Source organism: Onychomys torridus, chromosome 10 (genome assembly GCF_903995425.1).
Source record: "Onychomys torridus chromosome 10, mOncTor1.1, whole genome shotgun sequence".
Taxonomy (NCBI): Eukaryota; Metazoa; Chordata; class Mammalia; order Rodentia; family Cricetidae; genus Onychomys; species Onychomys torridus.
The window spans coordinates 74,282,183-74,309,887 of NC_050452.1; the positions used below are offsets into that span (position 1 = coordinate 74,282,183).

At 40.5% G+C, this 27,705-nt stretch overlaps 1 protein-coding gene, 1 non-coding gene and 1 pseudogene across 2 annotated transcripts in view; all 3 read right to left on the reverse strand.

The window, feature by feature from the left end:
- The window catches only part of LOC118591913 (ATP-binding cassette sub-family G member 3-like), a 145,538-nt gene extending 120,379 nt beyond the window's left edge, over positions 1 to 25,159 (reverse strand). The window contains exons 1-6 of the mRNA XM_036200353.1: positions 25,012 to 25,159; positions 7,733 to 7,949; positions 5,564 to 5,623; positions 4,827 to 4,941; positions 4,143 to 4,295; positions 1,031 to 1,167 (exon numbers count right to left, since the gene is read on the reverse strand). Coding sequence (XP_036056246.1) covers positions 1,031 to 1,167; positions 4,143 to 4,295; positions 4,827 to 4,941; positions 5,564 to 5,623; positions 7,733 to 7,830 — 563 coding nt within the window. The 5' untranslated portion in view covers positions 7,831 to 7,949; positions 25,012 to 25,159. The remainder of the gene's footprint in view (positions 1 to 1,030; positions 1,168 to 4,142; positions 4,296 to 4,826; positions 4,942 to 5,563; positions 5,624 to 7,732; positions 7,950 to 25,011) is intronic.
- LOC118592688 lies at positions 21,398 to 21,504 on the reverse strand. The gene has a single exon (XR_004946142.1). It is a non-coding gene; the product is annotated as a U6 spliceosomal RNA (small nuclear RNA).
- Positions 21,894 to 22,303, reverse strand: LOC118592056 (annotated as a pseudogene).
- Positions 25,160 to 27,705: the final 2,546 nt, after the last annotated feature.

Consider the following 27,705-nt stretch of genomic DNA (forward strand, 5'->3'; position numbering starts at 1 on the left):
CAGACCTTAAGAATCATTCCCTCAGCCATCACATCCAGGCCTAATCTCAGAGATAATGCTATTTATTCCAACTTCAAATCACCTCAGAACCAACCATTTTCTAGCTAAGAAACCCCCACATCTCAGCCCCCTGCTGACATCTTTACATCCCCATGATGCAACTGCACAGCCTTCTCTATGGTGCATGTTCTGCTCTAAAGTCAGAAGCCTTCCCACATGCCCTGCCATTGAAACCTTAGTCCTTACAGTGGCTCAGGTGGTCCAGGCAATCTACAGTCAATCCAACCAACCTGCCTTACCTCAACTGTGAATGTGAAGAGCTGAATTATGTCCTTCTAAAGACTCATTTGTGGAAGACTTCACATCTAAGAACTGACAGTGTGGTTATAATTGGAGACAGAGTCTTTTAAAAGGTGATTAAGTTTAAATGAAATTGCTAGTATGTTCTAATGTAACTGGTGTCCATTTAAGGGATAAGGGAATAGACACATGAAGAGGAAGGAGACACCATCCTCAATTCAGTGACCGAGGCCTCAGGAGACACAGCCTGCGGATACATTAATATCTGGCTTCCAGGATCGAGAACTGTAAGAAATAAAACTGCTGTCAAATCACCAAGTCTGTCTTTAGCAGTGCACTAGCAACCTTCCATCCCTTCAGGCCACTGAGTTCTTGTCAACTAGGTCTATTTAATGTTCCAGACACATCAAACATGCTTTGCTTCAGAACAAATGCATTTTTCCTACACATAGCACTCTGTTCAGATCTCACCCATTCACATCCAGCTCACTTGTCACATGCTTGCAGGTTATGAGAACATTTATTTAAAGCAGTGCTCCACCTTCACCACCACCATCTTTCCCTATGCTCTTATCTCATTGTTCTTGATGTATGTTCCTTGTTAATGGAAGTTTCCCTCTAATAAACAAGGAAGAAATTCTGATGCTTACTTCTGAATCTCCTGCACCAAAAATATACACAAGTGACCAGGTATTAAGGAAATAAAACTTAATATTCCTTCAGCACTTACCTTCTCAGGACCGAGATGATATCAGTCATAGTGATCAAGTCTAAGCCAGTGGTGGGATCATCCAAGAACAGAATGGGATGCTCGGTGATCACCTCCATTGCTATACTGGTCCTTTTCCTGAGCTCCTTAGATCTAGGCTAAAGCACCAATGACCATCATTATCAACAAGAACATGCACAGTCATTGTCATTTGGTGAACTACACTGTTCTAGCAATAAAAGGTTTTGTCATGTCTTTATCCTAAGGAGCAAAAAATATGGACCCCTGGGAGAAGAAGGACTTTTCTCTTTTACCAAGTGAGTAGAAAGAAGCTCAGGTCAGACTTGACATGAAGCCCATGATAATGACAGTTACTGTTTGTTCTTTATCAAGTCACATGTTCTAAGATAATGAGTTATCACACGCCAAGACTGGCACAGGGAGATCTCTGTTGAAGGAACGAGGAAGACAGGATAGAAAAAAAAATGGATTATCTCTAGTAATTTAGTAGTAATTTAACACCTTCCTAATACACACAGGACACACACAAGTAAGGTACTCTACACAACACACACAGGCATGTTGAACACACAAGTGTATACGCATACACTATCATTTTGATAGTTAAGAATAGAGTTTATAGGTAAGCAGATGTCCTTATTTTTATAGATGAAAAGTAATTAAGTACTCAGGAGGAAGATACTCCCTAATGTTCTTTTAAAATGCTGCAGTGAGAAACAGCTTTAGTGAGTATGCTGTTGTAAACACTCATGCACCCAGGAGCTGGTATTAGCAGTGTACTATTGTGCTGGCTATACAACAGTCAAACTTTTACAGAAACCACATATTGCCTCTACATTTCTTAAATAAAAATCTTACGAAAGTCTGAAGAGAAGTCTAGGCAGGGGCAAAGCCACATAAGCCTGAACCCTGGGTTCAATCCTTGGAACTCACATATAAAGCTATATGCAGTGGAATGCATCCATAATTCCATCAAGATGTAATTACAGTGAGATTGGAGGTGGATCAGGAGCATTGGGCAAGTGTGAAGGCCATCAGCAGAATGAGACAGACCCTGCCTTATAAACAAGGAAAGAAGAGAGAATGGACCCCTGACAAAGATATATGATGACTTCATGTATGTGCTATAGCATTCATGTGGCCACACACATGCGCTCACACACATACAAACACACATTCATGCACACATGAATGCATGCATACACACATATACCTTTTTAAAAGCAATCATAAAAAGTATAGTGAAATTCTTGCAGTATATTATATTTCATAACTTCAAGAAGTTAATAAATACCTTCATATGTTGCCACTAAAAAAACAACTTAGGGCAATGACTAATTATTTTTGAAAACAGAACTAGGGATAGAACTTTATTGTAGACATAAAACTATGTAAATAAACATAGCCAAAGGAAACAAAATTCCATCACTCAGGAAAAAAGAAACATGGTAAATGTGAGCTTTTCTATTAATCTTTCCAATGAGATGAACATCTCATAAACGACTGTGGAGAAGTATTGAGGGAATCAAGAGCCAGTACCTTCCTCTTCCTCACTTCCTCTAAGGAGAAGCCTCCATAGGAGTTAATCCATGAGAATTGTATTCTGGGGAGCTCATTTCCATCCATACCACCAAATGTCTGCTCAGCAGACATCTATGTATAATCTTCTCAATGAGTTGATGTCACTGTGATTGACAGGATGGATTGGAAGACACAAGAAGATAGAAACAACCCCGATGTTGAAAAACATTAGGAATGTAATAAATTAAATGCTGATCAAGTTCTGTAAACAATGTAATCATAAATATTTGGGGATGGCAAATGGTTATAGACCTGATAGGCTAAGGATATAAAGACTTTATTCATTTTGATAGTTAAGAATGGAATTGTTAAAGATTAAGAATAATGAAGTATTCAGGAATGAAGTCCTTTAAAACATGTTACTAAGAAACTAGTTAGAGGAGACATAGTTAGCTGTGAAGTTCACCACTTATCTATTACCCTCCTGATCCTACACAAATCCTCATAGGAGTCACCAGGTCCACTCTGTTGCTCTTGCTCAAGTTTCTATCATTGAAAACTAACACAGGAGCTGGGAACAAATATTGACAGAAGATAGGAAAGGAGGTAGCAGGGACAAAAGGCTATCCTAGGTTTCCATCCAGTTACAAAGATAAAATGATCTTGAAAAAGTAAACAAGGGGTGAAAGGTTTATTTCAGCATAAAATTTAAAAGTAGAGTCAACCATTGCAGGGTAGTCCAGGCAGGAAGCTGGTGCAGCTGGTTACACCCAGTCAAGAGCACAGAGAGGATGAATGCATGCAAGCCTGTCAGTGTTCAACTCACTTTCCACATTCTCATGACACCCAGGACCCAAACCCAAAGAATGATGCTGCCTGGGTGGGCTGGGTCTTTCCACATCGCTTAACTCAATCAAGACAGTCACCTACAGAAATGCCCACAAGCCAACTGACTACAATTCCTCATTGAGACTCTCTTCTAGATGATTCCAGGTGGCTCCAGACTGTGTCAAGGTGACAGTTAACACTAGCCACCACAGACAGGATGAGACAAAACACAGAAAGGCTACAGAAAATAACAAGCACTGAACAAGTCAGAAGGAAATGCTAAAGAGACCAAGTACAACCCTGGAGGGAATGAATGCAGAGTGAAACACAGAGCCAGAGTCCTCATCCCACGTCATATGTCAGTCCAGAAAACACTCTGAAACAAGAAAGGGACAAGTCCTCGGGGAGGTGACAATAAACAGAAGAAAGCACTTGCCAGATTCTCCATGAGTCAAGAGTTTAAGGCTGAGGAAGAGGAGGCTCATGTGAGGAAACTTGGAAATGGCCATGTGAGGAACACTTTTTCCTCCTGGATCACATTCCATTCCCAGGTTTAACAATTGTAAGAAGGCTTCCCAGCTCAATCTCCACTGTACATCACATAGCCAGTCACTTACTCATTAATACAGAGAGCAAAACCTGGACCACATCCATTACAGGAAACTCCTGACTGAGGGTCATGCTGTCAACACAGGGATTTTTTTTTTGTTTGTTTGTTTTTTGTTTTTGGCTCTGAGAATTTCAAGATTCTTCTTCACATTACCTTGACATTTGCCACATTTTCCAGATGCAGAAGTTCAAGGACCTCATCAATTCGCCTTCTTCTTTCATCTCCTGTTACACTCACTGGGAGTCGAAGAGCTGCTGAGAACTCTACATTGTCTCTCACAGTCACCGTGCGCATCACCATGTCATTCTTAAGGTTAAATAGTATTTCAATTAAATATAGTTATCACTAAGACAAGCATGCTGACAGATGTGACCTAACCCTCATATAAACCACACACAATGTAACACTCCACTGAAAGACAAGCTTTCAGTGTTACTAATCTCAAGTCCGGAGCCTGAAGCTATCATTTCATGCCCCTCTCCCATCTGCCTTCCCAGAGATTTAGGTGATGGCACCTGCAATTATTCACAGAAAACAACTTCTACGCAGTGGAGAAAGATGAAGGAAGGGCACTATCAGACACCAGCAGTCTTTGTAGAATTAAATCACAGCTGCAGTTACTAACACTGTTCCTCAGCTGTCAGACTCCAAGCCCTTGCCATCTTCCTACTTAATACTGCCAGCCTCAGGCCAATGGGTCACTAGAAAAGCTGGGGTAGAGAAAGTTGGGCCTGTATTCTGTCATATAATTAATTGGAAACACACAAATCTATAAGCTGAGCATCTACCCATACAGAAGCAGGGGAAATCTAAAATTACAAACCCACCAACACTTACTCGTGGTACATAACCAGAAGTACATTTGAAATTAGCAGGCCGAGGGTTCCCATTTATCAAAATATCTCCTGATAATCCACGTGGATCTTTCCTTGCAGCTAAGACATCTAGTAACCTACAACGGGATATATATGTTGTGTAGTTTACTTTCTCCCTTCAATAAAAGCTATCACCTGTTAGCTACTCAGAATAAATATTCTGCATATTGTAAGTTTAACTGAAACCACAAACACACACACACACACACACACACACACACACACACACACACACACACACACATGCTGTTTTCTGTTCATTATCTGCTCTAATACAGACTAGAATTATGAATGCAAGACATTATCCACATGACCGTCCCTCTCTGCAATCTGACCTTAGGGGCTCAAACTGGTAATGTGCTGCTATATTTTGAGAATTAGGCCTAGTGATGATTTCTTGTTCCCAGAAAAATGTGCTTCATCTTTCTAATTTTAATACTATATCCCCCACATTAAATAATAATGTGACCTGATACCGTATACAATCACTCTATTATTTCCTATCAGTAAATGGACCTAGTAAGACTTTCTGTTCTTGGTAGAAAATTGAATGTACCCTTTTGCACATTATCCACAGCACATGGGACCAGACTCACTCACTCACTCTCTCCCTCCCCCCCCCCCCCCCCTCTCTCTCTCTCTCTCACACACACACACACACACACACACACACACACACACACACACATATATACTCACCAAGATCTGCTCCCATCTTCAGGTCCCATGATGGCATTGAGGCCAGGTCTCATGATGCCACTGTAAACACAAAATTATACTGGTTGATTTTCTATTTTAAAGAAAGTTATATTAGCTTACTATCTACAATGAATATTCTATTGAAAATGGATTGGATTGTACACACATAATAAGTACAAACTCATAGAAAATGTTTAAATATTAATAGAGGTCTATTATTTATGAAAGATGTTTAATGCTAGCAGGGACTCATCACAAATGTGCCTCAGATATCACAAATCCTTTTTGTTTATTATTTAAATGACATCTCTTTTTAAAACATGGTACATCTAAGTTCAGTGTTCCTTGAAGCAAGCAGCAAGTTCTCATGAAGACTCTATTACACATATGGCCTTTATATGTCAAGTATACAACAGCTTCTTGTTCATGTTTGATGATGAGTATCTTCATATAGCCCTGCTTGCTGCCTCATAAACCTCATCACAACACACCAATGATTCATGGGATATCAGTAGCAGTGTCATTACTATTAAGATATGATCAAACCAAAATCAATGCAACTTAAATAGAAATTCAAAAACTAGACAGAAGCTCTCCAGAGGACAGGAGAGCATTGCCTAGTTTAACCTTCAAAAAAAAAAAAAAAAAACAAATCACCACCTTAATCAAAATAGGAAAACTAAATACAACCCACAGAATGATGACTTCCTTTCCTGATAAAGCGATTAGAATACTCTCAGTTTAGAACTGGGAGACACCCCTCAAGTACAGGGCATTCTTCATTGATGTATAGGTACAGCACAAACACAAGGTATATCAGAAAACCGATTGATTCACAGCAGTGAATATCCAGATTGAAAAGGGCATATTCTCATAGAAAACTTAGCTACATTCCCATTTCTTATTTCAATCCAGACAACTTGTCAGTCCTTTGACCTGCCCATCCCCCTCTTAGTAAGAAAATGGTGGAAGTTCTGGTGGAAGAGCAGAAATAACCAGTGCCCTAGAACACAGGCCATGGGTGGGGGTGGAAGGAAGAGTCCATACAGACTGAGCGGGGAATCATGGTGTGTGTGCTCTGTTCTCAGAATCTGGTCAGAAGCATGCCTTCTCTATGTTATGGAACAATGTGTGGAACATTAGTTTTAGCTCTTTTTAGCTCTTAATGAATTTTGAGCAAATACTCGAGGACCTGAACTCCTGCTGTTGGGACTTCCTCATTGCTTCTGTCTCATCACTTGTAACTGACCCTGTCAGAAACCCTCAGTTCAGTTTGGGGAGAGGATGTGGATATAGGTGTGTACACAATTCTTTTATATATTCAAAATTCAAAAAATATATAGCTATTATATTTTCAATATATCCTCCTCATACTTAGATTTTAATAGTGTCTTTGATATTATGTTTTAATTCCTAGTTGTATTGAATTAAAATCATTTCTCAGGGTGTTTTTTGTGTGTAATATGTCTAAGGTATTGTCAAGCTTGTTTGTGTTTTCAAAGAACCAACTTTTTGTGTCATTAATCCAATAAGTTGTTCTTGTAGTCTCCATCTTATTAATTTCACTGTGATCATGAACCTATCTGTATGTATGACAAGCTGAGGCTGGGGGATGGTTCAATGGGTGAATCACCTGCTGTGTGAGGGGGAGGACCTAAGTTAAACATCCAGAATTCACATGACCTGGGTGCAGTAGTGGGCACCTGTAACACCGTGCTCTATGGAGAGATGGAGACAGGAGAATCCCAGGACTTTTCAGGCTGCTCGCCTGGCACACCCAGCAGTGAACAGTTAGAGACTCTGTCTGCAACATGGTAGAAGGTGAAGACCAGTATCAGAGTTGTCCTGTGATTGCCTTGTGCCACAGATGTGTCATAGCATCCTCACATCTGCACATGTGGACACATACACACTTATACACTTATACACACATGTAAACTGATAGAAATACATACACTTACACACATATATAAACAGATATACACACATACACTTATACACATATATAAACATATATATATATATATATACATGTACACCCATACACTTAAACATACAGTAAACAGATATATACACTGAACACACACAAACACACACACAGCTTATTGATAATAGACAACTTGTTGAAAAGTTATAAAATATACTGATATCTTTAGCTCATGCACATACTTGATATTAGATAGTCTTTCTTTCACCTCTGTTTTTATACAAAATGGAAAACCACTCTGCACTGTCTCTCTATAGCAGATGTTATGAAAACTCAACATAGCCTCCCCAGTCAATGTGCTCAGGTCACTGGTGTCCAGGAAGGTCACTGGGATTTCCTTCTATCATTGGGGTTGCAAAAGGGTCATTATTGGAAGATATCTCCAGAGGTTCTTCCCTCCTGTAGAAGGAACAGCAATAGTGAGTTGATGGTCTACACACACACATCATTATTACACAGCACAGCACACTTTAGGATTGTTTTAGACTGTACAGTCATAGGCAGATTTCTTCCTGGTGAATAATCAGTCCATATGGCTGTGATTACCTAAGGATACAATGAGAAGCAAATACCAAGAAACAAATGAGCCCTAATGAACAGAGTATAAATGTTATTCATAATTCATAAAGGAAGAAGGGGAAAGATGAGGTGGCAGATTTGTCTTACTTCGAAAGCATATTATGATATTATATAAATTCATAGGTAGAATACAAGACCACCATTACCTATAGTGGGTAGGCATTCCAGCCTTGACCTGGAAGTTCCAACCCCCATTGAGGCTTTGGTAATGGTCACGCCTACAAGGCAGGGCTGAGAGAGGATGCTGAAGACCCAGGATCAAAAAGAGAGGCCTCTCTTGGTTCCAAGACCCTGGACGCTGGAGGTAGACGGAGCAGACTGCCGGACTGTGTCATACCTTTCCCAGACCCTGTTACCTATCCCTTCATTTGTAAGCCACTAAATAAACCTCCCTTTTAACTACGTGGAGTGGCCTTAATAATTTCACCAAAAATTACCACATCTCCTCTGTGTGTGCGTGTGTGCACATGCACAGTTGTGCAGACATATGGATTTGTGGAAGATAAAATCACATAGAAGATACACCTGCAGAGAAAACTATTCTGGAATAGGGTGGCCAACAAATACTCAGTTGGTTCAAGGCACAGTGTCAGTTCAAGATACAGAGATAGTTCAAGGGCAGATTGCTCCAAAGCACAGAGCTGACTCCAGGCATAAGGGGTCTGAACAAATGGGAGCTCAAGTGATCCACTTCCATTAGGGCTGGTCATGGTGAGCAGAAGTCCTGGGGACAGGGTTGAGAGTCTGTTGCCTTGTATCTAGAGGTGCACACATCAGGTGGCCTGACAATGGCTCAGTGGGTATGATCCAAGTGAGGGCCTGACAGCACTCATTGCTCTGGGGTTCTGGACATGCACACAAACTTGATTTCTTAGAGAAGATCTTCAAATCACGGGCCCATGTGCTCCTAGTTTGATACGTTTATAGGTAGAAATAATTTGTTTGTATTAATAAGTTATTTATCAACTTATGTTCACTGTCTGTGCTGGGCACATGTACACATAAGGTAGGAAGTCATTTTTCCCTCTGCATTTCCTTTCAAAATGAAGCAAACCACTGCAGTATATAATGGAGTCACCCAGGGCAAGGCACACTCTGAAAACTACTCTCCTATACAATACAAAGGAACACAGACAGGCACAGCCCAAGCTCTGCACGCTCAGTCTCTCACAGTGCTAGAACCAGGAGCTTCTATTCTCTGAGCTTGAGCTGCAGTGGGGTTCCAAAATCATCAAGTACATGTCATGGTACCCTGGGAAGCACTAGTTGGTAGGCAGCCATGAGGGACAGTAGTGCGGGAGGGAGTGACTGACAGACACACTCTTAGATCAGGCTGTGGAGGCATGGGGACAGGCAGCCCTGCCTCCTGTACTGGGAATGACATGGCTCCTGTGGATGACTGCTGGGCCTGAGAGTGCAGAGCAGGTGGCTGGAAGATTCTTTGGTTTGCGAAACTGCCTCAAGCTGCAATTTGTGTGCAGCAGACAGGGGCTGAGAACTCTGAACCCCAGTGAAAGGATGACTCAGTTCCCACAGATTCCTCCTTATGGCATGGTGGTTTGCTGCTAGAATGGATCTGAAAATGCTCAGGCACACAGCTTGGCTCCCCAGGACTGCTCTCCATTGTAGAACTTCATTCTCTGTTCAACCCAACTTCCCCCAAAGCCTTCAGAAGACATGCATGGCTTTGTTTAGACAAAGCCACAAATGGAAGTCATGACCTCTGGGACTTGCAGTTGCAAAGAATATACAAAGACAGTCGGTCTTTAGAGTGAATGATGCTCTGTACTTAAGGCACCTGGGTACTGTGTACAGCACCAGCTCGGGAAGGCAGCAGCAGAGAGAGATGGGACACACCAAGTATGACCCCGATGCCCCAGACCTGCAAATTCTATGAGAGCATCAGGAGAGAGGCTTGTCCAAGTCTCTGTCTTCCAGATATTAAAATATTGCGTGTTCTTTTCATATAGCACATTACTTTTAACACTTAAAGAAGTTTTTAATCTTTAAAAAATCCTTGTCTTGTGTTTACTTGCCGTTGTTGACTATGAAGGAGGGTCTCCTTGGATGGTTCAGACTTGCCACAAATTTATGATCCTCCTACCTACCTTCCAAGTATCAGGACGGTAGGCCTGCAGTTTACCTGTTTTATTTACATGTTTTTAACTATGTAACCATATTGTTTTTAATCTCTCGCTCTTTTCTCTTCTGCTCCTTTTCTTTTTTCTAACCTTTCTTTCTACATGTCCTTTATTCAACTATTCCGTTATTGTTGTTTTACCTTTATTAGTTTCTAATTTTATTTTTATATAAAGTAGTTTTACCCATTACTTTCATTATGCCCATTATGATAACTATGAGGAAGTTGGCTCTGATATCATTGTTACTGAGGTTCATTTTCTCCATCCTGACCAGTGCTGAGGACTAAGCTCTTAGCAGGTGAATTCTTACTGTGTGCATCCTCACATCAATGTGTAAAATATATTCACTCCACAGGTGCACTAACCACTACAAAAAACAAGGATGTGAGAAAACTAGGTTATACCACTTCCTCAAAATATTATAAGTTGTTAGCAATTGATTCTAAACATACTCTATTAAGTAGAATGCTGGTGAAATCATTCAGGAGGTTAACTTGAAAGGATTGCAACTTCAAAAGATAGACAACTGAAGGAAATAAGCAAAACAATATAGTATATTAGTAATGAATGAAGAGAGAAAATTTTGATGGAAATTTTGGAAATGTTTACAGATAATTTTTTTTTAATTCAGGAGAAATAACCAACAACAGACTAAATTAACTGAAAGATAAAAAATACCAGGGCATCAAAGACAAGGTTAATGAATTACCACATTCATAGAGGAATAAAAAAAAAACAACCTTCTGATGACATGACAGACCAAACAGGAATGTTTTTATTAGAATAGAATGCTGATATAGAGACTAAAGACACAGAAAACCTGTTCACTGAAGCAATATCCTGAAATACTCTGTATCTATTGAAAGACTAGGATGTCCAGGTACAGAGGTAATTTAGACCATCACATAGATTGACCAGAAAATAATCTTGTTTTATTACACTCTAGGTAAAATTCAGTGAGCTCAGAACAAGAAAAGAATTCTGGAAGCTACTAAGAGAAAAGACATGTTACAAATTATTGTGTGAAACTATTAAGGCCACTCCTCGTAGTTAAAAGGGAGGTTTATTTTGTGGGGTAATTTACAAATGAAGGTATAGGTTGTAGGGTCTGGCAAAGGTATGGCGCAGTCCGGTGGTGTTCTCTGGAGAACTCTGCTGAGTCCACCTCCAGCGTCCAGGGTCCCAGAACCAAGGGAGACCTCTCTTCTGGATCCTGGGTCTTCCACTTCCTCCCTCAGCCCCGCCTTGTGGGCGTGACCATTACCGAAACCTCAATGGGGGTTGGAACTTCCAGGCCAATGCTGGAATGGCTACCCACTACAACAAACAACGTACCTGATTGGCAAACCAATCAGAACAACAGCACATTCCTTGACAGAAATGCCAACGGCCAGCGCCACTATGTATTTTGAGCACTCAGAGAAAAGAACTGACAACCAATGTGACTACAGCAAATTTGTCTTTATAAAGACCTTCAGGATGAACACAACTAAAGCAAATGCTGACCACTGAGGCTGCAGGAGGAAGACACTCACAGGAAAATAAAAACACAAAGGAAGAAGACAGAAAGCTACAATCCCAAGAGCTCAGGAGAAAATAACTCCTGCAGTTCTTAGGAATCAATAGTATTGACTCAGTAAGTGTGCTGGTTAGCTTTTTTATCACTTGACCTATGCTGGAGTCATCTGGGAGGAAGAATCCTCAGTTGAGGAATTGTCTCCAGCAGATTGGCAAGTCTGTGGGGGCATTTTCTTGATTGATGATTGATGTGGGAGGGTCTAGACTACTTTGGGGTCCTGGGATGATTAAGAAAGCAGGCTGAGCAAGCCTTGAAGAGCCACTAGTGAGCCATGTTCATCCAGTGTCTCTGATTCAGTTCCTGCCTGAGTTTCTGCCTTGGCTTCCTTCAGGGATGGATTGTGATGTGGAAGTTTAAGCCAAATAAACCTCTTCCTCCCCAAATAGCTTTTGGTCATGATGTTTTATCACAGCATTAGAAAGCAAACTGCCAGTGAGTCAGCAAACTTCTAAGATGAGAGAACAAGAAAAGAACACACAGCAATTGAAGCCAAAATGGAAAATCAAAAGATAAAGAGAGACTTGCTAGATTATAGGATTTCATTCAATACAAATATTTCAACACACTGGTTGGTGGTGGCGGCAGCGGCAGTGCACGCCTTTCATCTCAGCACTCGAGAGGCAAACCCAGGTGGATCTCTGTGAGTTCGAGGCCAGCCTGGTCTACAGAGTGAGTTCTAAGAAAGGAACAAAGATACACAAACAAACCCTGTCTCAAAAAAAAAAAATCAACACTAAGCTAAATATACCTGGTCTTAATTCTGGAGTAAAAGATGCACTTGGCAGGCTGAAATGAAAAGCAGAAAACAATGACCAACTGTTTATTGCAGAAGGAAACTCAACCAGCTGTCAATGTATGTGGAGACTGAACCTGCAAGGATGGAAATCGGCATTTAAAGCAGACAGACTCCCAAAGCTATACTCCTAACTGATAAAGCAGATATCCAGCCAAAGTTAGGAAAAATAAAGATAACTACATATTAATAATTGGAGCAATCCACCACAAATTACTATAAATGTATATGTAATGAAAATCAGAATAGCAAACTCCATAAAAGAAACCCTAGTAGACAAACGCAACTGGATGAAATAATGATGGGTGACTTTGATTTCTTATTTGTAGTTTAATATTCTTTAATGTATACTTCTTAATGAGGGAGGTCATATCTGTGGATGAATGTTTGCTGTTCTGTGCTGTAAGCACTGATGCTTTCTCTTCAGTGTGTGTAGAGTACTCAATAGTCTGTCTCTGATCCAGAGCTTGGTCTAGACTTAGATTAGCCATCATAGAGGAAGTGTGTGTGTGTGTGTGTGTGTGTGTGTGTGTGTGTGTGTGTGTATTTGGATCTGTGGGTGTCTGTGTGTGTGAGTGTGTATGTATGTGTGTGTGTTATTATATGTTTTGCTTTTTCAATCTCTTTCCTTTTTACTATTATCTAGTTATGGTAAGGGTGGTTGTCTCTAGTGTAGTTATTTCAATGATGGGTACTACAGTGTTGGAGTTTATTTCTTTTTAAATTTATTTTATTATATTATGTGTATAAGTGTTTGCCTCCATATGTGTCTGCATATCACATGCTTCTCTGGTGCTTGTAGAGACAAAAAAAAAAAAAAAAAGATCTCAAGTCCCCCAGAATCAGAGTCACAACAGTTGTGACCTGCAATGTGGGTGCTAAGAATTGAACCTTGTTCCTCTGGAAATGCAGCCAGTGTGCTGAACCATTTTTCTAGCTCCTGGAGATTCCTTCTCCTTGTTAGTAATGTATATATTCTGTAATCTGTGGTTTGGAAAACAGTACTTAGTACATTTAGGAGGCAGGTAGTTGCTTATGAAGTTGCTCTGACTGTTTCATGATAGTTGAATAAGGAAATTTCCACATTTTGCTCTGTACCCTAGTGTGGGAATCCTAGCTATCCATGTGATATGTGTACTGTTCATTTAGAGTTGTTCAGCACATATGACACGGCTTGAGTAAGCTCCCCCAGAAACCTGGAAGCTTAGAGGAACGTGTACACCCTGGATTCTGCTACTTATCTGAGTGAATGATTGCTAAAATGAACAAAGCATGCTTCCTACACTGCCAGGATTATGTTGGGATTAGGAAGACTAATGCTATCAGGCTGAGAATTCTGACCATGGGGCCCGAAACTTGGAGCTCATGAGAAGGGAATGGTTGTAGTGAAGCTTACTATCTCCTTTTTCCTGTTGTGCCTTGATAGTCCCCACCCCAGACAGTTTTGCCATAAAATCTTCTAGAACATTCTGATTCTCATACGTAATAGGAAAATATTTCAAGTCCAGTGATATCTATGTTGATATTTTTCTATGCTTTAAGATTTGATGCCTCAGCATTTTACTAAGAAAAGTGCTCTTAAATAACATGAATGACTGGTCTCCTGGCCAGAGTGCCCCAGTCTCCAGGCCCTGGGCCTCAGGGCACATCCCATGTGCCTCCCCTTCCATCTCAGCCCCAGCAGCTGCTCAGCAGGTAGGACTTGTACAGTCAGGCCACCCCACCAATGCCACCGCCCATTGGACTCTGTAATCTACAAGACACATCCCATCATACCAAACCTACCTAACCTATAGTCCTCCCCCTGGCCAAACATCTCCTGTGGCATCAGTGACCCCCACAGGCACAGACAACAAACACTGCACCAATCAAAGGAAGAGCCCCCAGCAGGAGCTCAGCAGTGGTACCTGGAGGCACAGGCACCACTTGCTCCAATTAGAAGAAGAGCATCCCCTAGAGGAACAAGCACCACCCACATCAGCTGGAAGAGCAGGCACAGGTAAAGCCCACACCAGCCAGAAGAACTGGTCAACAGCTGAATCTAGGTACCCAAATGCACAAACATCAGCTGAGACAACCCTACTCGACCTGACAAACCTTTGGCCATTCAGGCCAAAAGACAATAAAGGAAACAGACAATAAAGGAACAAAAAACCCATCCAACAAAGACATCACAAAAATCAATACCTGTACCTATAATTACCCCAAACCCAGATGTGGAGACAGTGGTGTAAGAATGCATTCAACAACATAAAGAGCAATCTAGCACAACCAGAATCTAGTGGTTGTACAACAGCAAGACCTGAACATTCCAACTTAGAAGAAGCAGAAGAAAATGACCTTAAAAATAACTTTATGAAGATGATAGAGGCCCTTAAAAAGGAAATTAAAATTTTTCTTAAAGAAACTGAGGAAAAGACAAACAAAAAATTGGAATAAATCAATAAATCCCTTTAAAAAGCCAAGAAAAAAATCAAACCAGTGGAGGAAATAGTTCAAGACTTGAAAAAAATTGAAATAAAGACAATAAAGAAAACACAAATTGAGGGAATTCTGGAAATGGAAAATCTGGGTAATTGAACAGGAACTACAGACGCAAGCATAACTGACAGAATGCAAGAGATGAAAGAGGGAATCTCAGGTGTTGAAGATACAATAGAGGAAATAGATTGGTCAAAGAAAATGTTAAATCCAACATAAAATCTTAACATAAAACATCCAGGAAATCTGGGACACCATGAAAAGACCAAACCTAAGAATAATAGGGACAGAAGAAGGAGAATATCAGGTCAAAGGCACAGAAAATATATGCAACAAAATAATAAAAGAAAACTTGCCCAACATGAAGGACATGCCTAAAAAGATAAAAGAAGCAAATAGACTGGACCCAAAAAATTTCCCCTCACCATATAATAATCATAACACTCAACATACAGAATAAAGAAAGAATATTAAGACTGCAAAGGAAAAAGGCCAGGTAATATAAAAAAGGCAAACCTATCAGAATAACATCTGACTTCTCAATGGAGACTATGAAAGCCAGAAAATCCTGGACAGATGTTTTGTAGACACTAAGAGACCATGGATGCCAGCCCAGACTACTATACCCAACAAAACTTTCAATCACCATAAACAGAGAAAACAAGGTATTCCATGACAAAACCAGATTTAAACAATATCTATCCATCAATCCAGCACTACAGAAAGTACCAGTATGAAAACTCCAACCAAAGGAGGTTAGATGCATCCAGGAAAACACAGGCAATAGATAATCTCACACTAGCAGATCCCAAAGAAGGGAAACACACATACTCTACCAACAACAACAAAACCAAAAACCAACAAGAATTAACAAGCACTGGTCGTTAATATCCCTTAATATCAATGGATTCAATTCATCTATAAAAAGATACAGGCCAATAGAATGGATATGAACACAAGGTCTATCCTTCTGCTGCATACAAAAAAAAAACATATCTCAACTACACAGACAGACATTACCTCAGAGTAAACTGTTTTGAAAAGATTTTCCAATCAAATGCACATAAGAAACAAGCTGGTGTAGCTACCCTAATATCTAACAAAATAGACTTCAAATTAATATCAATCAAAAGAGATGAAGGGCATTTCATATTCATCACAGGAAAAAAATTCATCAAGATGAAATCTCAATTCTGAACATTTATGCTCCAAATAAAAGGGCACCCACATTTGTAAAAGAAACTTTACTAAAGCTGGCATCATGCATCAAACCCTACACACTAGTAGTAGGAAATTTCAACACCCCACTCTCACCAACAGACAGATCTGCCAGAGAGAAAACTAACAGAGAAATAAAGGAACTAACAATGTTATGACTCAAATGAATTTAACAGACATCTATAAATCATTCCACACAAACATAGAAAAATACACCTTCATCTCAGCACCCCAGGGAACCTTCTCTAAAACTGACCACGTACAAGGTCACAAAATAAATCTCAACAGATTAAAAAAAAATTGGAATAAACACCTGTATCTTATCAGATCACCATGGCTTAAAGTTAGATTTCAACAACAACATAAATTGCCCACAAGCTCATAGAAACTGAAAAATGCACAACTGAATCACCACTGGGTCAAGGAAGAAATAAAGAAAGAAATTAAAGACTTCTTAAAATCCAATGAAAATGAAGACACATCATGCACAAACTTATGGGAAACTATGAAAGCAGTGCTAAGAGGAGAGCACTAAATGCCCGCATAAAAAATTTGGAGAAATCTCAGAGTAAGAAGCAAACTCACACAGGAGGAGTAGATGGCAGGAAATAATCAAACTGAGGGCTAAAATCAATAAAATAGAAACAAAGACAACAATACAAAGGATCAATGAAACCAAGAGTTGGTTCTTTGAGAAAATCAACAAGAAAGACAAACCCTTATCCAAACTAACAAAAGGCAGAGAGAGAATATCCAAATTAACAAAATCACAAACAAGAAGTGAGACATAAAAACAGACACCTAGAAAATCCAGAGAATCATCAGGTTATACTTCAAAAACCTATACTCCACAAAATTGGAAAATCTAAAAGAAACGGGTGATTTTCTGGATAGGTACCACATACCCATATTAAATCAAGACCAGATAAACAATTTAAATAGACTTATTACCCCTAAGGAAATAGAAGCAGTAATTAGAAGTCTCCCAACCAAAAAAAAAAAAATTTCAGGGCCAGATGATTTGAGTGCAGAATTCTACCAGAATTCCAAAGAAGAGCTAATACTAACACTTGTCAACTTGTTCCACACAGTAGAAACAGAAGGAGCATTAACAAACTCTTTTTATGAGGCGATAGTTACCCTGATGCCCAAACCACACAAAGATGCAACAAACAAAGAGAATTACAAAGCAATCTCCCTCATGAACATTGATGTAAAAATAGTCAATAAAATATGGGCAAACCAAATCCAAGAAAACATTAAAAAAAATGCACTATGACCAAGTAGGATTCATTCCAGAAATGCAGTGATGGTTCAACATGTGAAAGTCTGTCAATGTAATCCATTATATAAACAAACTGAAGGAAAAAAGCCACATGATCATCTCATTAGATGCTGAAAAAGCCTTTGATGAAATCCAACACCACTTCATGATAAAGGTCTTGGAGAGATCAGGGATACAAGGAACATATCTAAACATAAGAAAGGCAATATATAGCAAGCCAACAGCCAACATCAAATTGAATAGAGAAATTCAAAGCAATTTGACTAAAATAAGGAACAAGACAAGGCTGTCCACTCTTCCCATATCTATTCAATATAGTATTAAAACTTCTAGCTAGAACAATAGGAAAACAAAATGAGATCAGGGAATACAAATTGTAAAGGAAGAAGTCAAACTTTTGTTATTTGCAGATGATATGAGAGTATACATATGTGACCCCCAAAATTCTACCAGAGAATTCCTACAGCTGATAAACACCTTCAGTAATGTGGCAGGATACAAGATTAACTCAAAAAAATTAGTAGCCCTTCTATATACAAATAATAATCAGGGCTAAGAAAGAAATCAGAGAAACACTACACTTTACAATAGCCACAAATAATATAAAATATCTTGGGGTAACTCTAACCAAACAAGTGAAAGACCTGTATGACAAGAACTTAAAGTCTTTGAAGAAAGAAACTGAAGAAGGTACCATAAAATAGGAAGATCTTCCATGCTCTTGGATAGATAGGATTAACATAGTAAAAATGTCAATTTTACCAAAAACAATCAACAGAGTTGATGCAATCCCCATCAAAATCCCAACACAATTCTTCACAAACCTCAAAAGAAAAATACTCAGCTTCATATGGAAAAACAAAAAAAAAACCCAGGATAGCTAAAACAATCCTATGCAATAAAGAAACTTCTAGAAGTATCACCATTCCCGACTTTCAGTTCTATTATAGATCTACAGAAATAAAAAAAAAAAAAAGAGTATTGTGTTGGCATAAAAACAGACAGGTAGATCAATGGAATCAAATCAAAGACACTGACATTAATACACACACCGATGAACACCTGATTTTTGAAAAAGAAGCCAAAATTGTCCAGTGGTGTCTTTATTGTCCAATAAAGAAATCATCTTCAACAAATTGTTCTGGCATAACTGGATGTTGATATGTAGAAGAATTCAAGTAGATACATATCTATCATCATACAGAAACCTCAAGTCCAGATGAGTCAAAGACCTCAACATAAATCCAGTTACACTGAACCTGACAGAAGAGAAAGTGAGAAATAGCCTTGAACATACTGGCACAGGAGACCATGTCCTGAATATAACACCAGTAGCACAGACCCTGAGATCAACAACTTATAAATGGGACCTCCTGAAACTGAAAAGCTCCCGTAAATCAAAGGACATGGTCAATAAGACAAAACAGCAACCTATAGAATGAGAAAAGATCTTCACCAACCCCACATCTGACAGAAACTCAAGAAACTAAAGACATCAAAATACCAAATAATCAAGTTTAAAAATGGAGTACATATCTAAATAGAGAATTCTCAACAGAAAAATCTCAAATGGCCAAGACATTTAAAGAATTGCTCAACATCCTTAGTCATCACAGAAATAGAAATCAAAATGATTCTGAGATACCATCTTACACCTGTCAGAATGGCTATGATCAAAAACATTGAAGACAGCTTATGTTGGAGAGAATGTAGAGTAAGAGGTACACTCCTCCACTGCTGGTGGGGTGCAAGCTTGTGCAGCCACTTTGGAAAACAGTATGATGGTTTCTCTGAAAAATGAGAGCCAGTCTACCTCAAGACCCAGTGATACCATTCTTCAGCATAAACCCAGAAGAAACTCAGTCATGCCAGAAGGACACTTGCTCAAGTTTATAGCAGCATTATTTGTAATAGCCAGAACCTGGAAACAATCTAGATGCCACCCAACCAAAGAATGGATAAAGAAAATATGGTACATTTGCACAACTGAGTATTACTCAGCAGTTTTAAAAAAAACTGACATCATGAAATTTGCAAGCAAATGGATGGAACTAGAAAAAAAAATCATCCTGGGTAAGGACACCAAAACCCAGAAAAACAAACATGATATGAATTCACTCATAAGTGAATATTAGATGGGATATGAGGGAATGGGATGGTCCAGCTGGTGGAGAGACAGAGTGGGAGAGCAATGAAAGACAAATCTTGATAGAGGGAGCCATTAAGGGGTTAGGGAGAAGCATGGTGCCAGAGAATTTCCCAGGAATCCACAAAGATGACTCCTAGCAATAGTGGAGAAGGTGCCTGAACTGGCCTTCTCCTGTAATCAGATTGGTGACTCCCCTAATTGTCATCATAGAACCTTCATCCAGTAACTGAAGGAAGCAGATGCAGAGATCCACAACCAAACCCTGGGCCAATTTCCAAGGAATCCAGTGAAAGAGAGGGAGGAGGGATTATATGAGCAAAAAGGGTCAAGATCATGATGAGGAAACCCACAGAGACAGCTGCCCCAAGATACTATGAGCTCATGGACTCTGGACTGACAGCTAGGGAGCCTGCCTGTTTTTCTGCAACGGTCTCTATCCATTGCAAAGAGAAGTTCCATTGATGGGAGGTAGACTACACTTATGGGTGTCAGTGGACTTCCACTTATGGGACTGACACTGTGGGTGTAAGGACAAATGTTTACAGGGTTTTTACAGATTATGCTGCTTTAGTAAATCAGAGGTTATAGGTTTTCCTCCAATAACTCTGGCTTCACTAGCACTGGTTTGATATCTAGGTTCACAGTACCAAGCTCAGTTAGAGACTGCCTTAGTTAGGGTTTGTATTACTATGAAGAGACACCGTGACCATGGCAACTCTTATAAAGTAAAACATTTAATCGGGTGGCTCACAGTTCAGAGATTTGGTCCATTATCATCCCATGGTGACATGCAGGCAGACATTTTCTAGAGAAGTAGCTGAGAGTTCTGTATCTTGTGTGGGCAACAGGAAGTGGTCTATCTCACTGGGTGTGCCTTGAGCATATATGAAGCCTCAATGGCCAAATCCCCAGTGACACACTTCTTCCAACAAGACCACATCTACCCCAACAAGTCCACACCACCTAAAAATGACAATTCCTTTGAGGGTGACTCTCTCTCAAACCACCACAGTCACTGACAGGGCTTGGTGCTTCACTACCTCACCCACAGGTCATCACTGATGTGGTTCATGACGTCATTGCTAAGGAGTTCTGCTGTGGCCTCTCTCCTTTGAAAGATTTCATGTGCCTTTTAGTACCAGGAAAGATAGCCCTCAGGGCAGGAGGGGGGATCCAAGTCAATGACGGCTCTGGGACCTCTGGCCCTGTGTCTGAAGTGCATGGTGTCTTCAGCAAAGGGGAATTACCTTCCACCTCTGGGGGATGACTAAGGGCAATGGCAATAGACTGTATGTCTTAGGAGTCTCCTAGACAGCCCTAGCAACAACTCACAAGAGGGCTTCTCATATCTGGTATTTGTTTTTGTTTTTTGTTAAGTGGTCTTTGGGAGTTCCATCAGCCTAGATGAGAAAGGTTCATTAAGACTATGTATGTAAATGTATATACTGAATTGTGGGTATTATAGGTTTTATTGTTTTAGGTAAACAGTTAATAGTGTGACTCCTTGAGGCTTTTTCATCCATCCATATTGTTATTTTGTGTGTTTCTTTCCTTCTCCTGTATTTACCTCCCTCCCCTTTCCTAAGGAGAACCCCTTTTCTCTATCAAATCAATTTTATTCTAAAAATATGGAGTACTTCACCAATGTGTGTGTCATCCTAGCACAGGAGCCATACTAATCTTCTCTGTATCACTGCAGGTTTAATATATGTGCTGCCAAAACCAGCATGGGGTTGACTTTACTATCCCATTCACATCAATAGATTCTTCAGATGCCCACAGTCAAAAAACTTCAAGTTAAACTGTGCCATAGATCAAATGGACTCACAAGACTTATACAGAATATTCTATACAATCACTGAAGTTACATCCTCCTCAGCAGCTCATGGGTCTTTTGCCAGGACAGAGCACATTTTAAGCTATAAAGCAAGTTTAACCACTAAAATGGAAATTTCTTGTATCCTACCAGATCATAATCTCAATAAATGGAGAACTCTAAATTCATTCTTTTTTTTTTTTTTTTAAGAGAGTTGTTTAATGGTAAAGCTTAGCACACTCCATCATCAGGACCAGCATGGAGTCGAAGCAGCAGGGAAGGCTGGGTGACCCCATGGAGCCTCACATGGAGAAGAGAATGAGGAAGGCAACCATCAAACAGAAGAGTCCCATGGCCTCATACAGGGCAAAAACAGAATGGCATAGGAGAGGAGCTGTTGCTTAAGAGACAGGTTCCTGGCATAGCCAACAATCAAGCTACCAAACACTGTTCCAATGCCAGCCCCTGATCCAGCCACACCAACTGTGGCAGCCCCAGCACCAATGAATTTGGTGGCTGTGTCAAAGTCTAGGGAAACAACACTTGTCTGGAATCCCCTCTGGCCACCTGGAGAGGGGAGCTGCTGCAGGAAGGCTGGTTAGATGAGGCCTCTGGTCTACTCAAGAAGGGGGCAGACACAGGCCTGATTAGACTCCTGGCACAGGAGCAGATCAGAACTGGAGAACCAAGCCAGTGCCTTAGTGGTCTGCATTTTTCAATCTGCACTCCCATTCCCCTGAAGCCCCTGCTCAGCCCAAGGCACTCTCTCTGCTCAAGGTCCTAAATTCATTCTTGATTACAGCCCTGAACAAACCAGGAAGAGAAAGCTCACACCTGCACACAAACAGGCCACTGTGAGACTCTTACCAACAGCATTGTACTGAATAGGGAATAACTTAAGTTAGTTCCTCAAAATATAGGATACTACCAAGGGTCACCATTCTCTCAACTCTAATTTCATACAGGCATTGAATCTTCAGAGAAATAAGATGAGAGACAAGGAGAGAGACAAGGAGGGAGAGGGAGGGAGGGAGGGAGGGAGGGAGGGAGGGAGGAGGGAGAGAGAGAGAGAGAGAGAGAGAGAGAGAGAGAGAGAGAGAGAGAGAGAGACAGACAGACAGAAAAGTCAAATTAACCCCAATTGTGGATGAAATGTTTCTTTTTAAAATCCCACCGGACACACAGAACACTTGCCTAGCATATGGAAGGCTCTGGATTTGATCCTCTGAATCACATACCAAGAAAAAAAACTCTGAAAACCATCCAGAGTCCAGCAATATGTCTCTGCAGGTAAACGTACTGGCTGCACAAGTTTGGAGAGTTGAGTTCAATCCAAGAACACCATGAAAAGGGGACACAGCGGCATGCCTTTGAAATCCCCACACAGGGGAATCACCTGGATGCTGAAGGGGGAGATAACCTGGAGGACCCAGCATGCAAGAAATATAGGAGAGATCGCCTCATAATTTGGAAGAAAAGAACTGACTTTCAAGAGTTATCCTGTGATCTACACACACAGTGTAACACACACACACACACACACACACACACACACACACACACACACTGAAAAGACCTACAGAAGCTATGGAAAAGCATCTCTGGATTTAAATAAGCAGGTTATGTTAGGAAAATATGTTTGCACGCCTCTGAATATACCCATAGCCACAGAAGTGTGCACTACAAGTTGGTGAGGAGTATAATGTAAATCATGCTACAATAAAGCCATTCCTCAAGAGAAAAAGTTTGAAGTCAAAGTCATCTAGATTATTAATTTTTATTTCGCATCCTAAAGTGAGCTGGGCAGTAATCTTTGTGGAGAAAAAAATGTAGTTTTCTTTGTACCAACGTAGCGTGTGTGTGTGTGTGTGTGTGTGTGTGTGTGTGTGTGTGTGTAAGGTACGCTTTCCAGTTCTTTAATTTCCATCTTAATCCTACTTCATAAGGTTTTCAAATACAACCAAAATTAAATGAAAATAGTCAACAGACTATCTAGGGTGTCAGGAAAATTGCCCTGAGCTGATCATATAGCATGTTCAAATGCACTGAAACATCACATCGTGCTCCCAAAATATATGCAATGTGGCTACAAGGTAAGTATTTACCAAATACTTGAGGAACATGAAATTCACATAACCCATATAAAATCTTGGTTTGTCTTTAAGTAAGACCTGTTTGTTTATTATGGGTGTCTGTTACAAGGTAAGGAAAATGTCAACTAGAGTTTCCATTAGCATAGGCTCTGCTGCTGGAATTATGGGATGGTTCTAGGCTTAGCCTTCCTTTGAGTCTCTTCAACATCCCAGATTAACACACATAATAGATGTTTCCTCAAAGGCAAAGGCCAGGAGAAACTTCTCTGAAAAGCCACTGTTTCCCCTTCTTCTTCCTGAGTTATGAGACTGATGAGACCCTTCCTGTTATGGTCTCAAGAATTCAACTTATGTTCTGCTCCTGCAGAGGAGCTGGGTTCCATTCCCAGCTCCCACATGGAGACTTCCAACAATCTGCAACTCCAGTTCCAGGGGATCCAGGGCCCTCTCTGGCCTCCAGGGGCACCAGGTATGCAAGTAGTGCACTTACATACATGAAATTAAAACACTCATACACATTAAATAAAAATTAATAAAGCACTTAAAATGTAATTCAATTCAGCTTTGAGTGCCTCTAAATGTATTGATGTCTATTCTGATGTTCTTTCTCCAACAATTCTCCATTCTAGTTTGTATTTTATTTTCCTCTCATCCTTCCAAATGCTTCACAGATCCTTAGACACAGTTATGTGCAGAAAAGGTTCTGCATGTGTGTGCATTCTAACACAGGTTGATTGATGAGAATGCACTGTTGGAGAGGCCTGTGTTAACACCACAGGAACTGGACACATGGTATGTAAAACATATGTGATCCTATTAAACTGTCTGTGTTTCTAAAACTAGACCAGCTACTACATTTCTAGTGTTACACAAGAAAAGAAGATAGCATTATAGATACACAGTCACTGAAAGGTTTACAATCTAGTTATTTTGGCATTTAATTTTTCTATCTGTTCACAGTTTTTCCGCACTATTTGAGTAAGAGTTGTAAGAAGTTGGTGACCGTCTGTATACCAAACTAGAGATTTTTGGACAAATTTTAAATTATGAGATAAAGAAAAAGAATAAATTGTTCCGGTCCCTAAAGTACCAGTGTTAACAAATTTCTTTTACACTAACGGTTTTATCACTGCTTGATAAAACTTTGCCCAGCCAACATCAACTTTATTTACCTTCACACATTTGGAAATCAGAGGTTGTACATCCTGAACCCGCTGCTGCCTGAACACCATACCCTCTACAGACAGATGACATGAACGGTAGTCTGCATTTCACACTTGCACATGAAGCTGCAAAGGATTTCCCAGCCCTGTCTGCCCACACTCACCAGAGTCAGATGCAAGAGCCCAGTCTGCTTGTGCACGGGATGGGAGGAGGGCTGCAGCTCTGTCCTGAGGCTCTGGCTTCTGCCCCTCAGTGTCCTGGAGCCTCTGCGTCCTGGGGCCCCTTTGCTGTCCTACTTCAGGGGCCTCAACCTGGGCGGCTCCCAAAGAGAGAACAGGAAGTAGCCCGCTGGGACACCACGGGGTGGGGGCAGGGGGCGTCGGGAGGGGCGACGTAGGGGCGGGGCTATGTAGGGTCCTGGGATTGGGGTGCCCCAGCTCGCAGCCAGCTTAAGAGAGCTGGGCAGTCTGCTTTGCGCCAAGGGTCGGGCACACACCAGTACTGGAGGATGAAAAGTCAGCATCCAGAATCCCAGAAGAGACAAAAAGAAATTAAAGGTTTCAGGCTGGTCGGGGTTTGGGGGCGGAGCGTGTTTAGCAGATGAGGGGAAAGAAGCAGGAGGCGAATATATGTTTAACACAGAAAGAGACAAACACGGGGGTCAGGACAGGCCAGGATGTGGCTTGTTAAGTGCCCAGGTTGTTAATGTAAATTGATTTATAGTTTCATTTTATATCTCAAGAAGTCAATTGAGAAATAATTACCTGTTCACGATTGTAATCCCTATAACCGAGAGGTTGAGGCAGGAGGATTTGGGGTTTGGGTGCCTGATCTACATATCAAACTCTATCCCTAAAGAACAAGATGAGAGGAGTGGGGCCTAAGTGTAGACTGTGAACCTGCAGTCAGATGGCGCAGTGTGTGCAGCACAGGACACTTCAAAGACCACAAAGTTCAGTGTTGTAAATCAGTTTCATACTCTAATAGTCTCTGTAACATTCCAGCATGAATGGGGGAGGGTCACATGGGCTCTCCCCCTCCAGCTGAGGAGCTATAGACAGTTGATGACTGCCAGGAGAGGCAAAGTCGGTGTTCTTCAGGAGTGTGGTCCTTCGTATGGGGACTATCCAGGGCATGGTTCTACTCCATGTGTACATGGGCGTCACTGACTGGACTCAGTGGTCATTGAAGGGGCGGGATAGGGATGGGGAGGAGACAGATGGGGAGGGAGGGAGAGAAACAGGAAGGGAAAGAGAGGATGGGGGAAGAAGTTCTTGGGAGGGAAAATTTGGAGTGAATTCTGTTTTAAGGTAGCAGTGGAGGGTGAGTGAGGATGAGTATGAATAAAACACATGCTATGTATGAAGTTCTCAAAATTGTTAAAGAATAAAAATTGTGAAAGTTTTTGATAGACTTAACTTTTATCAGAGTCCAAGATAAATACCCCATCTAAACAGCCTTCCTTCGGCAGGCATGTGACTTAAACACACAAACCTAAAACTTTCAAGGTAGGACCAACATCTGAGAGAGAATCTTGGTCTTCCTAGGACTGGATTACCTCACTTGGCATAAGGTTTTCAAATTCCATCCATTTTCCTACAAATTTCATTTTCTTTACAACTGAATAAAATTCTATTGCACACATGTACTGAAGTGACTAAGGCAAAGCCATCCTGTCCTGACTCCATTTTGATCATCTCAGACACTTCTCAGCCCTCTTCCCAACAACAGTGATATCTGCCTTGGAAACACATTTGGATTCCCAACACCACTGAGGTCCATATGTATTAACCAAAATAATCAGTGATATCTGAACTTAAACTAAAATAACCAAAGAAAGTATCAGTCAAAATGAATTCTCATATTGTATCTGAAATATCCATGTTCTGTCAAAACAAATGATACAACCTTATGTTCCCTCTCATTCAACATCAATGAAATTGTAGGTGTTGCCTTTAAAATGCTCTACCTCTGACCTTCTGCACCAAGAGACTTTGAGGCATGAGCCCACTCTTGGTCAAGGACTAAAACTAAAGGACTTTTAGAAGCTTAATTGTCTACATTAGTGTGGTGATCTATATCTTCCTCACATGGATTATTTTAGAGTCATTTCTGTTACATTCATCACCCCTGCCATCTTAGCACTGGACATCTAGGCTATTTCCACTTCCTCTAGTGTGTCCAGAGCAGCAATGTACACAGAGGGGCAAGTATCTCTGCAAGAGGAGACAGAGGCCTTTGGATTATGTGGTGGAAGATAATCCTCACCGGCTCCACCCTTGACAGAGGAATAATAGCCAGAATACAGAAAAACCTGAAAACATCAAGATCGCAAATGATAAATTGGCTACGGAAATAAACAGAGAGTTCTCAACAGAATAAACAAAAGAAAGAAAGAAAAAAAGAAACAAAACTCAAGGGATAATAAGTATTTTTTAAAGTACTCAAATCATTACCCATCAGGGATTCATAAATTACATGATTTCAGGTCTGTTTCACTTCAATCAAAATGGATATCATTGAGAAAACAATTGGCACCAAAAAACGGTGAGGGTGTGAAGGAGGGGACCCCTTCCTCCCTGTTGGTAGGAGTGTAAACCAATACAGGTGCTGTTGAAATCAGGGAGGAAATTTCTCAGGGACTAAAAATAGAACTGCCTTATAAGTGAGTATATCCTGGTCCCCAGTTCTATTGCCTGGATTGCATATCTATATCTGTGCCAGTACTGTACTGTTTTCGATACTACGGCTCTGTTTCATATCTTGAAATGAAGCATGATGATACCTGTAGCATAATTCTAAGATGTTTGTCTATTTCTGTGAAAAATGGTGGAATTTTAGTGGAGATTATATTGAA